This window comes from Trichoderma asperellum, chromosome 2 (genome assembly GCF_020647865.1).
Source record: "Trichoderma asperellum chromosome 2, complete sequence".
Lineage (NCBI taxonomy): Eukaryota > Fungi > Ascomycota > Sordariomycetes > Hypocreales > Hypocreaceae > Trichoderma > Trichoderma asperellum.
Window position 1 is genome coordinate 4,326,406 of NC_089416.1, and position 12,173 is coordinate 4,338,578.

The following is a 12,173-nucleotide window of genomic DNA, read 5'->3' on the forward strand; positions in this document are numbered from 1 at the left end:
GACCCTGATAGCACAGAAGCTCCAAAAACAGACTGGGCGAGTTCGTCACTGGTCTGGCCTTTTTGGGCCGTCAATATTTATTATCTAGCTTGACCGCCCAGCGATTTGACCCCTCAGGCTCTAAGTCAAGTCAAACACCCCGCCACGAAATACATTCGTTCATACAAAGAATAACTTCTTCTTCTTCCCTTTTTTTTTTTTTTTTTGCGAATTCTCGTCTTCGGAAAGCTTTCTGCTGCTTATTAGCGACTCTTCATCTCTTCATCTCCTTCTCTTGCCCGCCATGGCTGCTCCTGCTTATACCCCTCTTGAGGACCGTCCGTTGAAGGACACGATTTGCCTTTTCGACGTTGACGGCACATTGACTCCCGCTCGTCTTGTAAGTCAATCCATCCCAATACTCCCAATTGGTCGTATTTGGATCTCCAGTTCGGATCTACGTTCTTCCAGCTTGCCAATTCTTTGTCTTTCAATCAATCCCACCTCTCTCGATAACAAATTAACAAAACATCCCAAAAACCTCTAGGATGCCTCTCCCGAAGTCCTCGACCTCCTCCAGGCCCTCCGCAAGAAGTGCTCCATTGGTTTCGTCGGCGGTTCCGACCTCATCAAGCAGGAGGAGCAGCTCGGCAAGCCCGCCGGCGTGCCTGTCACCACCCTCTTCGACTACTGCTTCGCCGAGAACGGCCTGACGGCATACAAGCTGGGCGAGGCGCTCCCCTCCAACAGCTTCATCAAGTGGATTGGTGAGGACAAGTACAAGGAGCTTGCCAACTTCGTCCTGCACTACATTGCCGATCTGGACATCCCTGTCAAGCGAGGAACCTTTATTGAGTTCCGCAACGGCATGATCAACATCAGCCCCGTCGGCAGAAACGCCAGCACCAAGGAGCGAAACGAGTTTGAGGCCTACGATAAGGAAGCCAAGGTTCGAGAGAAGTTCGTTGCTGTTCTCAAGGAGAAATTTGGCGACCTGGGACTTACGTATGTTACTACTCTCTCTTTTTCCCACCCTGAATTCATCTCTCTGCTTCTGCCTGTGCTCTGCTAACAACATATACGCAGCTTCTCCATCGGCGGCCAAATCTCCTTCGATGTCTTCCCCACCGGTTGGGACAAGACTTACTGCCTGAGCCACCTCGAAAACGAGGCCAAGAAGCCCAACGGAATCGCCTACAAGAACATCCATTTCTTTGGAGACAAGACCTTCAAGGGCGGCAACGACTACGAGATCTTCAGCGACGAGCGAACCATTGGCCACACCGTCAAGGGCCCTGAGGAAACCATGCAGATTCTGAAAGAACTTTTCGACCTCTAATTTGCTTATTAGAGGAGGTGAATACCCAACACGAAGAAGAGAGAAAAGCGAACTGAGGGGGAACAAGAGCGCAAATAAATCGCCAAGGACAGGTCCGCGGCGATAGTCTCATTCAATCAATCTAGATAATACCAAGATACTCCGATTTGACAAATTTTATACATAACTTTATATCATCAAGTTCCCCCCCCCCCCCCCCCCCCCAAAAAAAAAAAAATAAAAAAAGGAAAGAAAAAGAGTAACAAGACTACCCATAACACAAAGCAGATACTCAAAATATAGGATAAAAAGAAGCATTCTTGAATCTCTATATGCAAATTAGGTCAAACCAGACGGCCACAAAAAACAAAAGTATTATAAATTGCTTTTCCCAGCAACGAGGCTACATTATTCTTTGTAAAATCTAGGTCTCGATATGATTTACAATAATCCGTCTCGTCTAAAGAATCTTCGCGGGCAAATGTGTGCAATTATGGAAGCAGTAAGTGCAGCAATCTAGTATGAACGAGTTTCTGGGATTTTCTTTTTGAATTGAGACGATATTACTATAGAATCTAACTGGGGCTGGATTATTATACAGTCTAATATCCCCTCTAGGAGCGCCAGGTTTTCGCATTGGACTAGTCTATTGATGGGACAACATCAATTAAATACACAATTTAAAATCAAAGCCAAGTGGGAGTGAAGTGACATTTCCCCTTCTTTACATGAAATACGCTAGCAAATCAACTCTTATTTCCATCTCTTCCCTCTCATAACCATCTCGTCCTCTAAGTTCTTTATCTTCCATACTCCAAGTGAGGAATAATCACAGGTCCATATTTAGTCGTGGCTGTAAAAGCACCATCTCCTTGAACAACGAAATCAACCGCAAGGCTAAGCTTAGACAAGCCTTGCTGCTGACTATGAAGGCTTGGGTTAGGACTGAAAGGCGCCTGGTTCTGCGCCATGACAGCGTCGTGGTCATAGGCAATGACTGCCACATAGTTCCTACGGCCCATAAGCTTCTTCAGCTCCCTGCCCGCTCCACTAGCATCTGTATGGAAAATCTCCATCATATCTTCTTTGGTGTCAGACACTTCGTGTGTGGATTTCTGGCCATTGAGTGGCACATAGAGCGTCTTCTGATTATGGAGTAACTTCAACACGTAGGTGCTCTGAGGCGCGGACACAATTGGCGACGTAATAACCTGGTACATTGTCTTATGATCTCCAGGGTGTGTTGGGTCGTGCACAAGACCAGCTCCTGCACAGTTGACATCTGCCGAGATCAAATAAGTCAGTATAAGTGGTATGATGAGATGGAAAGATTATGTATTGCAGCTTACCTCCAGATAAGAATGTCATTCGAATACCCTTTTGCTGTGAGATGCCCTGGAGAGTACGGATAAAATATGTCCTTTCAAGATCCTTAGACTCATGTGTCCACATATCTTTGAGCACCTCCTGGATGTCCAGCTCTCCAAATTGATTGAGGACGTTGCCCATGAGACCACTCTTACCAACAGCCTTCTTGACTTGACTAAAGCCCTGCGCTACCATTTCTTTGCCGCCGACAACACCTGCCACAGAGCTGGTGACTTTGCCAAGTATATTGTATGTTGTATTGACAGCCTTCTTGCCTGCAGCAACGGTATTGGCCAGGCTTTCCACGGTATCCAATCTGGGGTATATTAGAGGAACTGATACCATCCAAATGGCATGCTGGACAGATGGTGGTAAGGTCGCGACCTTGGGAAATATTCCTTGGTAGGTTGGCCCGGCCATTACACGAGCCTGAGTCCTTTCGGATCGGCAGTCTGTGCCAATCACAACTACTGCTGGGCCAAGATATTTGACGAAATGCCATCCAGTGCCAGTAATAGTGAAGATGTCATGATCAGTGCTGACGTTACGCATCATCTCTGCCGTAGTGTGATGTTGGAAGAGCAGATACATGTCTGATGCTACGCGGCCAGTATTTTTGAAGATAGCAGATGACTGCATGTAGTCAGGGTATGATCCAAATCCATCAAAGCTAGGAAAAGTTAGAAACGTTATCAACGATGGATGGAGCCCCTTCCCCCTTCCCTTTGCACTTACATATCGTGGTCATCAATTTGCAAAACGTGAGGAATTTGTGCAAAAGCTTCTCTCAAATAAGGCTGGTCAAAATGGCTGGTATAGTAGTGGAAGTAAGCATGGCTTACGTCCTCTTCATGTCGGGCAGTCCATTGTGTGTTTCGCTTGTTGTCTCTTCCGCTCATAGCTAGCCACTGCTTCATCAGTGGCACCTCTCTCCACAGTCGATCGCCATAAATCTGGTCGCCCAGTCCAAGCTGTACGTGAAAACCGCCGCATTCTACATTCTTCTGGAGGACATCTTTCCACATGAAACCCACGCCACCCAGCTTAGAGCGTTCGTTTTGAGACGTGCTGACCGCGAAATCATTGCCTGAGTGGGCTATGAATCTCCATCCAGTTTCGTGTCTGCCTGCTACGACAAACTCGTAGCGTGTACATCCAAGGTGCGATGTAACGGCATAAGTCCATCGTTCAGTGGCCTCTCCCATATCGATGTCAATCTCATATTTATAAAAAGTCCAGCGTTGGTGGACATAGATGGCGTGAGGAACAAGCTGCCTGGGATTTGGAGAAAGATCCATACTCTGATGTAAATGAATTGTAGGCGGCTGTGGCGCGTCTGTCACAATAAGTATGCTACCAAACCATTTCCCAGTCTCAATGTTCATATTGACGTATTTCAGGTAAGGGCCAAAATACACTCCGTTGGTTGGTTGGATCCTGTACATGTCCACACCAGCACTTGGTGGTGGCCCTGTAAAGCCAATGGTCGGAGCCTGTGAAGCTGCAACACTCATGATACTTTCAGCATATCCGGGAGTGTGTGGAGGAAACATGGGGGAAGCCATTGGTGTTTTTCCAAACATGGGAGATACCAAGGGGTTTCCGTATGTCGAAGCCGTGGGCGAGAGAGGAGCCTGATCATGCTGGATAGGATTTGGCCCCTTGGGAAACTCCCATTGAGTTGCCTGGGTAGCCAAGTGGATGTAGTAATACTGGCCCGAGTTCTGATCGAGGTGGGCAATCCATCCCTCAGGCAAAGGTGGCGGAGAAGCAGGGCCAGCAGCTGCGAGATTCGGAGGCATTGTCACGACTTGAGCATGTTGACCACTGGGCTCTGGCCGGGGATCATTTGCAAATGCAGGGTGACCCTGATTATGAGGAGCTGTGGAAGCAAGGCCTGCAGCGGCGGCGGCCGTGGCTGCGGCCGTAGCTGCAGCTACCACTGTGTCTTTAGCTGGCGTTATGGAACTAGTGGCCACAGGGGCTGGAGCAGCGGCAACAGGAGCAGTTACCGGCGTTTGATTAGCTTGTTGTGGCCGCTGTTTCTCATTTGGATAAGAGGTTCGTCCGCCAGGATTCACGCTGGAGTAAGCTGGTGGAGGAGAACTGGTGCTCAAGCGTTGGAAATCTTGTTCCAAAACACTGACTTGAGCTGGGGAGTTGACCTGATTCTGCGCCGGCTGTTGCTGCTGCTGTTGCTGAGGAGGCGGGCTGCTGACTGGATGCTGTGGCTGAGGGGATGAAATCGCATTCATGCCCTGGTATACAGTCGGCGGACCAGAGGGAGCTTGGTCAGGAGACTCCGTGGGTGTCCAGGGACGTTGAGGCTGCGGCGTTTGATTATTGTATTGTGCCAATCTCTGTGCAGCAGCGGCACTCTGAACCTGAGAAGCTTGAAGACTGGTGAGGGTTGCCGTGCCGGAAATGCCCGACGCAGCATATCGGGCCTCGATGCCCCCGCCAGGCACGTTGCCAGGCTCTACAATAGGAGTCTCTGGAGGTGGAGGTGAGCCCCTGCTGGCTCTGGTGGTTGAATTCGAGGCCGTTGAAGCAAACCGATTGACACCGGGATCACTGGAAGCCAGGTTTTCAACCTGGGGAATCTTTGGAGGTTGAGGTGGCGGCTGCGCCTGCTGTGGCTGTGGATACTGCTGGGGTTGTTGATACTGTTGAGCTTGGGGCGGCTGTGGGTATTGCTGTTGCTGCTGCGCGGGAGTGCTGCTCGATGACCCGGATGCAGCTCCCCCAGGTGGCGGGTAGTATGTTTTTTGGTAGGTTGGGTAGTTCGTTGTCGAAGCAGCAGGCTTATCCTGCAAAGGCCTCGCAAAGAGGCCATAGTCGGCATCAGGACTGGATGGAGAGTGTATGGGCTTCGGCGCAGCACCTCGTCTCTCGGCAAGGCCTGGCTTCTTTTCGGCAGCAATGTTCGTGTCCAGTCGGGGACTCGTGTCGTTATAAGCGGAGCCGTAGGGTTTTGGAGCAGTCGGCTTTCGGATATCGTCGTCATCTGGAAACGGTAGAGGAGCAGCAGAGCTCGATGCGCCAGGAGGCAGAGGGAAGGTCAGTCTGCTCGATGAAGTCGAAGATACGCGAGAATGAGGCTCGGGACTCTGTGGTTTGAAAATGCGCAACGGCTCTACCGTTGGACTGTCGCAATCTTCTGGCGCAGGTTTGCTTAGAAAAAGCTCATTGTCAGGGACGCCACGGCTGCGCTCCATTTTGCCCGAGGCAAGAAGAGGTGTTTTTTATATGCTACAAGCAGAGCGTTTATCAGTAAATAGAGCGGTAAAAAATAAGAAGAGGTGAGAAGCATACTTGGCGTGGAAGACAGCAGCAGAAGCGAATATCAGAGCGCTCTAGAATGAGTATCCACCGCTTTGGCAGCGACCGTGACGTGCGGGAGAGAGGTAATATTTGTGGATAGGAATAGGTAAAGTGACGAATAAACTGCAATACCACTGAACACTCAGGAGGTGTTCATGTACTTGAGCTGCGTGAGATTGTCGACGTCTCCTCGTACAGTCCGAGTAAGTATGGACGTGGCGGCACCCTGAAGCTGGTGGCGGGGTTGACACAATCCGGGTCTGTACCTGTACTCAGCCTAGGTGCCCCTCTAGTTTCCAAAATAGCGGATGGGTCGCAGAACTGGCCGCACGGCCCGCTGCAACAAAAGCAGGTCCTGTAAGTGAGATGCCGAAGCGTGTAGGAGGAAGAAGAATATAGAAGCTTGAACCGGTTGGACGCGAAAAAAAGAGATAAACACGAAGGGAAAGTCAAGGGATAGAAAAGAAAAGGGACAGAGCGCCAAAACGGGTGGCTATAGAGTTTAATGTGAGATTGGTTATGCTTAGGTAGGTACCTAGTAGTAGTCAAATGCCACTTGTTAGCGGCAGGGTCTGCATGTAGTACCAAGTACCGGGAGAAATGCACGATGAGGCGGTAGGATGCAGGTACTGAGTACTGCCCAAAATATCTGCATCGCTATCGATATCAGGCCATGCATTGCAGCTCCATGCCCGCATCACCAGGAACAGCGACGGCACCCGCAACGCGACCCCAAACAGGGGCCCTCGGCGGCAATGCGAAGCTGTCTTGGTGCCGTGGCTGAAGAGTCAAGAGGGTCTGCTGAGCCCGCAGAGTTAGTGGCGGCAGGCTTGCACGTGGAGAGCCGTGGCAGACCTGGCAGCTGCCGCTGATTGGCTGCGCAGCTCCGTTTCGCTAGCCCTGTAAGCGCCGCGACGTGGACAAAGGCTCCATTGGATACGCCACCACGAGACCCAATGGCCTATGAATGCGAGATGCAAGCGCTGGCATTTCGACGCCGAGACTTGCAAAGGCCTCATCAGCTGCGACAGCCAAATGAAATCGTACAATTAAAGCGGAGGCTGTGCTCGCTGGCGCTCTGCGTGCCTCCGTCCCCAGATAGGCAAAGGAGCTACCTATGCAAGGTGATCAGATGTCACTTTGACGCTTCAAGCTGGGGGTATGAAACTGGGCGGCAAGAGCCAAGTAAGATGCTTTGAGTAGCCAGGAATATTTTTAATTAGATGGCCGATGCATCAGATGCCATGTTCGAGGCACCATTGTTGCCCATGCAAGTATACTGTCGCTATGCGCTTTTCATATACCTTAGTACCTACCTACTACTAGTAGGTGCTGGTGCTCCAGAGGCTATGCCCGGCACATGTCGCCCGAAAGTTCATGGGCGTTGTCATCATCACCGGCATCTTGTTTCCGATAGCTGCAAGAAGTAAGAATATTCGAGTCTTTAATGCCGTCTACACATGGATACTGAGTTTGGTTGGCTCGGGCAAAAGGCCTGGGTTACTGAGCACATCCAAGCAGCTGGACGGCCCTAGCCCTGGCGTGACAAAGACCTCTCAACCTTTCAAAAGCGTCAAACCCGATGGTTTGACCTAGCTACTATAATAATTATTTTTTTCTGAATAAGAGAGGGCAGGTTTGTGAATATTCCAAGTAGTTAGAATCAGCTAGCATTTGGAGGCAGTTACATACTAATGTACTGAAGTACAGTGGCACGTCGTTAGTTTTCGACCCCCATTATGTAATTTGAAAATATGAGCTATTTTAGACTGACAATTTAGTACTAGTGCTTATGCGCTAGCTTAGAAAAAAAAGAAGGTCCCTATATTATAGTGGCGTATCACTATATTATAGCGACTTACTCACTATATTACAGTGCATTTAAGCGCTATACTATAGCGAGTGCATCGGAAATAAAGCGGCAATAGATCTTTGCTACCACTAGTACCATAAACGACTAGCCATCAGTTTTCAGTACCTAAGGGGGGTCGAAAACTAACGACGTGCCACTGTACTACTTTCATAGTGGCGTGTGATAAGATAAGAGCTCCCCTGACGTCGACATTTCCTAACCAAGTAAAATATGGGGCCTCTCAACGCGTCTGGCACGCGTTGAGAGGTCGACACTACCTTAACATTTTATCATGTTGTAGCAGTCAGTACTTTGTAGGTGAGAGCGGTACTTGGCTACACCAGGACGGCTCTTTTCTGTAGCTGTCAGTTTCATCATGGCGCCCGTATCGAAAGCACCAGAGAAGAAGCAGAAGTCCTTAACCGCATTCTTCACGCCCAGGGCCGCCAATGGCACTGCGTCATCGTCTTCCCAGAAGCCTGCAGTGCCATCTTCGCCGACTCCCGCAAGAGACCCGGATCTGCCCTCACGAAAACGGCCTCTCGAAAAAGACAGTGAACAATCCGACAGCAGTGCTGAAAATGCAGTAAAGAGAACCAAGGCTACTGAGGCCAGCAACGAGAAAAGTTCTTTTTTCAACAAAGATTCTGCCGTTGCCACAGCTACTAGCAACCAAAGTCCCGCTTCCACACGAGTACGACGCTACCATTACAATGAATCGAACTCACAAGAAGATATCGGCGAAGGGAGCGATGACGACGACGAAGTAACGAGAAGGAAGAATGAGGAGCTGCACAGGAAGTTTGTCAAGAAACTGGGCCATCCAGATGCCTTGTCGTGGGGTTCCTTGAAAGCACAGGACGGCGCAGCAGCCGGTGATGATGAGGATGCAGACGCAGATCCTGAAGAAGACGAGGCTCCGGTTGCCACCAAGGCCAAGAAGAAGGGGTCAAAATCAGGAAAATTAACACCTATGGAGCTGCAATTCCTGGAAATCAAGCGGAAACACATGGACACTATACTGATTGTCGAGGTCGGATACAAGTTTCGATTTTTCGGTGAAGATGCTCGGGTGGCCGCCAAAGAGTTAAGCATCGTATGCATACCGGGTAAAATGCGATATGACGAGCGTAAGTATTATTATCTGATGCCTTTGATAGAGCCTCGCTAATTAGCATCAGATCCTTCAGAGGCTCATCTGGATCGATTTGCGTCCGCCAGCATTCCGGTTCACCGATTACCCGTTCACGCAAAGCGACTCGTCGCTGCCGGCCACAAAGTCGGAGTCGTGCGTCAACTCGAAACTGCGGCCCTGAAGAAAGCCGGCGATAACAGAAATGCCCCTTTCGTCCGCAAGCTCACCAATCTCTACACAAAGGGAACGTATATCGATGAGAATGGAGAGTTGGACAACCAAGACACCTCTACCCCGTCTGGTGGCTACCTGCTTTGTATCACCGAGACAGCAACCAAAGGTTCTGGCGCAGATGAAAACGTGAATGTCGGGATTCTGGCTGTACAACCCGCCACTGGAGATATCATCTACGACACTTTTGAGGACGGTTTTATGCGAAGTGAGATTGAGACACGTCTCTTGCACATATCACCCTGCGAGTTCCTCATTGTTGGCGATCTCACCAAGAGCACAGATAAGTTGATACTGCATCTATCAGGCAGCAGTACCAACGTTTTTGGCGACCGCAGCCGCGTTGAGCGTGTGCCCAAAAGCAAAACAATGGCTGCTGAGGCCTATTCGCACGTCACTCAATTCTACGCCGACAAAGTAAAGGAAGCATCAGACAATGAGACAGCGAGTGCTCTACTCGACAAAGTCTTGAAGCTTCCTGAGGCGGTCACTATCTGTCTGTCTGCCATGATTAACCACCTACAGGAATACGGCCTAGAGCACATCTTCGGCCTTACAAAATACTTTCAGAGCTTTAGTACGCGATCCCACATGTTGGTTAATGGTACAACCCTAGAAAGCCTTGAAATCTACCGCAACTCCACAGATCACTCTCACAGGGGAAGCCTCTTCTGGGCCGTCGACAAGACTCTCACCCGGTTCGGTCAGCGTCTTCTCCGAAAATGGGTCGGTCGCCCCTTGTTGGATCGAGAGCGTCTAGAAGAGCGCCTTGCCGCCGTGCAGGAGCTTCTCGACAAGCAATCCACCTCTCCTGTCGACGATTTGGAAAGGCTTCTATCCACGACCAAAGCAGATCTTGAACGCAGTCTCATCCGTATCTATTACGGCAAATGCACCAGGCCAGAACTCTTGTCCGTACTTCAAACTTTACAGAAGATTGCTAGCCATTATTCCTCTATCAAATCACCCTCTGATGTCGCCTTTGACTCGCCACTAATAGTCAATGCCATCGTCTCCCTGCCTAAGATCCTGGACACAGTCATCTCCTACCTTGATCGCATTAACCTATATGCAGCCAAGAAAGACGATAAATACGGCTTCTTCAGAGAGGAATTCCATACCGAAGAAATTCAAGATCACCAGATGGGAATAGCCCACGTCGAGCACGAACTCGACGAACACCGCGCTGTCGCCGCACAAAAGATTAAGCAGAAGACCGTTGAATATGTCACTGTCGCAGGCATCGAATACCTCATCGCCGTCCCCAATAAGGACATTAAGAATGTCCCCGCCTCCTGGAGCAAGATCTCCGGCACCAAAGCCCTCTCACGCTTCCACACCCCTGAGGTCATCCGCCTCATTACCGAGCGTGATCAGCATCGCGAAGCCCTCGCGGCGGCCTGTGACAAGGCCTTCAAGGACTTCCTGGCCGAAATTGCTGCTGAGTACCAGCCTCTCCGGGATGCTATATCCGCCCTCGCTACTCTCGACTGCCTCCTCTCCCTCTCCAAGGTCGCCGCTCAGCCAGGCTACAGCAAACCCACATTCCTCCCCTCCACCTCCGAGCCATCCATCTCCATCTCCCAAGGCCGTCATCCCATGGCTGAGCAGACCCTAGAGAGCAGCTACATCCCTTTTACCACCACCCTCGCCCACCCATCTACATTGGCTCACCTCATCACTGGCCCCAACATGGGCGGTAAATCCTCCTTTGTCCGCGCCGTCGCCCTCATCGTCCTCCTCTCCCAAATCGGCTCCTTCGTCCCCGCCGATTCCCTCACCCTCACCCTCTGCGACGCCATCCACACCCGTGCCGGCGCAAGGGACAACCTCTTCGCCGGCGAATCCACCTTCATGGTCGAAGTCTCCGAAACAGCTCGCATCTTGCGCTCCGCCACCCCTCGTAGTCTCGTCATCCTGGACGAACTCGGCCGCGGCACCAGCACTCATGACGGTGCCGCCATTGCTCAGTCTGTCTTGCACCACGTCGTGACCGAAACGAGATGCCTCACCCTCTTCATCACTCATTATCAAAATCTTGCTCGCATTGCAGACGGCCTACCTGGCGTCACCAACGTCCATATGAAATTTAATGCACAGAAAGGAGAAGATGGCGAAGAAGAGATTACCTTCTTATATGAGGTAGGAGAAGGTATAGCCCATCGCTCTTATGGACTAAACGTCGCTCGTTTGGCCCGCATACCTAAGAAGGTGCTTGATATCGCTGCGGAAAAGTCAAAAGAACTGGAAAATGAGATGAAGCGACGAAGGTTACAAGGGGCATGCAGAACGCTTGCCGAAGTCGTACAAGCAAATCCGGATCAATTAGATCATCTGATTTCCTCTATTGAACAACTGTAATGACTGGGCTCTAACAGCGAGAAAGGGGTGATGTTTGTTTTGTAATATCCTTCATAGCTTTTATTTGATACGAGATCTATAAAGAGCGAAAGTCTATTGTATTTATCATGTGCAAATAAGAGAAAGTACCTATGAATCTTATGAACGCCAAAATTGTTTCTTTGTGGTCTAATTTGCGTTCAGCCACTAAAAAGGCAAAATAACTCTTCAACGAGGCTGTCTTGTTCAAATTGATTATGATTGCTGGTAAACAGTCCCTGTCCCATATGAAACCCAAGTCAAAGAAATGATTGTAGAATCGCCATATGCCACCCAGAAAGAAGTTTTGTAAAAAACACCCACCCTTGTACCCGCAGTCGCCAAGAAGAAAGAATGCGCCATCAGAAAGCAGTTGTCTCTATAATGCAATGTATTATCACAGCCTAATGACAGTCGCCCATTATGGTGATCATAGGATATAATAGAGCGTGGCCAGCTGAAAATGACCAGTCGTTGAAATAGCGGCCGCTCGGTTGCATGTGGTTTCACAGTGAAAAGCAGCATGCGTACGAAACCTGTACCAACATATTAGCGACTAGGAGATTAAAGGTTTCTCCATTTCCAGC

The 12,173-nt window shown here is 49.9% G+C and overlaps 4 protein-coding genes across 4 annotated transcripts; 2 read left to right on the forward strand and 2 right to left on the reverse strand.

Moving 5' to 3' along the window:
- Positions 1 to 95: 95 nt before the first annotated feature.
- On the forward strand, positions 96 to 2,337 carry PMM1 (Phosphomannomutase 1). The gene is made up of 4 exons (XM_024902252.2): positions 96 to 379; positions 527 to 984; positions 1,066 to 1,799; positions 1,899 to 2,337. Exons 1-3 carry the CDS (start codon positions 284 to 286, stop codon positions 1,316 to 1,318), a joined length of 807 nt encoding a protein of 268 aa, XP_024766509.1. The 5' UTR covers positions 96 to 283; the 3' UTR covers positions 1,319 to 1,799; positions 1,899 to 2,337.
- Positions 1,831 to 6,565, reverse strand: TrAFT101_003728 (uncharacterized protein). Its single transcript, XM_024898786.2, has 4 exons — positions 5,981 to 6,565; positions 3,401 to 5,917; positions 2,647 to 3,335; positions 1,831 to 2,579 (listed from the first exon to the last, which is right to left on the reverse strand). The coding sequence occupies exons 2-4, from the start codon at positions 5,881 to 5,883 to the stop codon at positions 2,098 to 2,100; spliced, it is 3,654 nt and encodes a 1,217-aa protein (XP_024766508.1). The 5' UTR covers positions 5,884 to 5,917; positions 5,981 to 6,565; the 3' UTR covers positions 1,831 to 2,097.
- A 1,606-nt stretch (positions 6,566 to 8,171) lies between these two features.
- Positions 8,172 to 11,770, forward strand: MSH3 (Mismatch repair protein msh3). Its single transcript, XM_024902251.2, has 2 exons — positions 8,172 to 8,971; positions 9,023 to 11,770. Exons 1-2 carry the CDS (start codon positions 8,218 to 8,220, stop codon positions 11,566 to 11,568), a joined length of 3,300 nt encoding a protein of 1,099 aa, XP_024766507.1. The 5' UTR covers positions 8,172 to 8,217; the 3' UTR covers positions 11,569 to 11,770.
- Positions 11,771 to 11,802: 32 nt separating this feature from the next.
- On the reverse strand, positions 11,803 to 12,111 carry TrAFT101_003730 (uncharacterized protein; the record flags this gene model as incomplete). The annotated part of the gene is made up of 1 exon (XM_066126973.1): positions 11,803 to 12,111. The coding sequence occupies one exon, from the start codon at positions 12,109 to 12,111 to the stop codon at positions 11,803 to 11,805; it is 309 nt and encodes a 102-aa protein (XP_065983081.1).
- Positions 12,112 to 12,173: the final 62 nt, after the last annotated feature.

Coding starts and splice junctions, on each gene's coding strand:
- PMM1 (XM_024902252.2), top strand. CDS start 284: ATGGCTGCTCCTGCTTATACCCCTCTTGAGGACCGTCCGTTGAAGGAC. Junction 380..526: donor CATTGACTCCCGCTCGTCTT/GTAAGTCAATCC, acceptor AAAAACCTCTAG/GATGCCTCTCCCGAAGTCCT. Junction 985..1,065: donor TTTGGCGACCTGGGACTTAC/GTATGTTACTAC, acceptor ACATATACGCAG/CTTCTCCATCGGCGGCCAAA.
- TrAFT101_003728 (XM_024898786.2), bottom strand. CDS start 5,883: ATGGAGCGCAGCCGTGGCGTCCCTGACAATGAGCTTTTTCTAAGCAAA. Junction 3,336..3,400: donor CAAATTGATGACCACGATAT/GTAAGTGCAAAG, acceptor AACTTTTCCTAG/CTTTGATGGATTTGGATCAT. Junction 2,580..2,646: donor AATGACATTCTTATCTGGAG/GTAAGCTGCAAT, acceptor TGATCTCGGCAG/ATGTCAACTGTGCAGGAGCT.
- MSH3 (XM_024902251.2), top strand. CDS start 8,218: ATGGCGCCCGTATCGAAAGCACCAGAGAAGAAGCAGAAGTCCTTAACC. Junction 8,972..9,022: donor TAAAATGCGATATGACGAGC/GTAAGTATTATT, acceptor AATTAGCATCAG/ATCCTTCAGAGGCTCATCTG.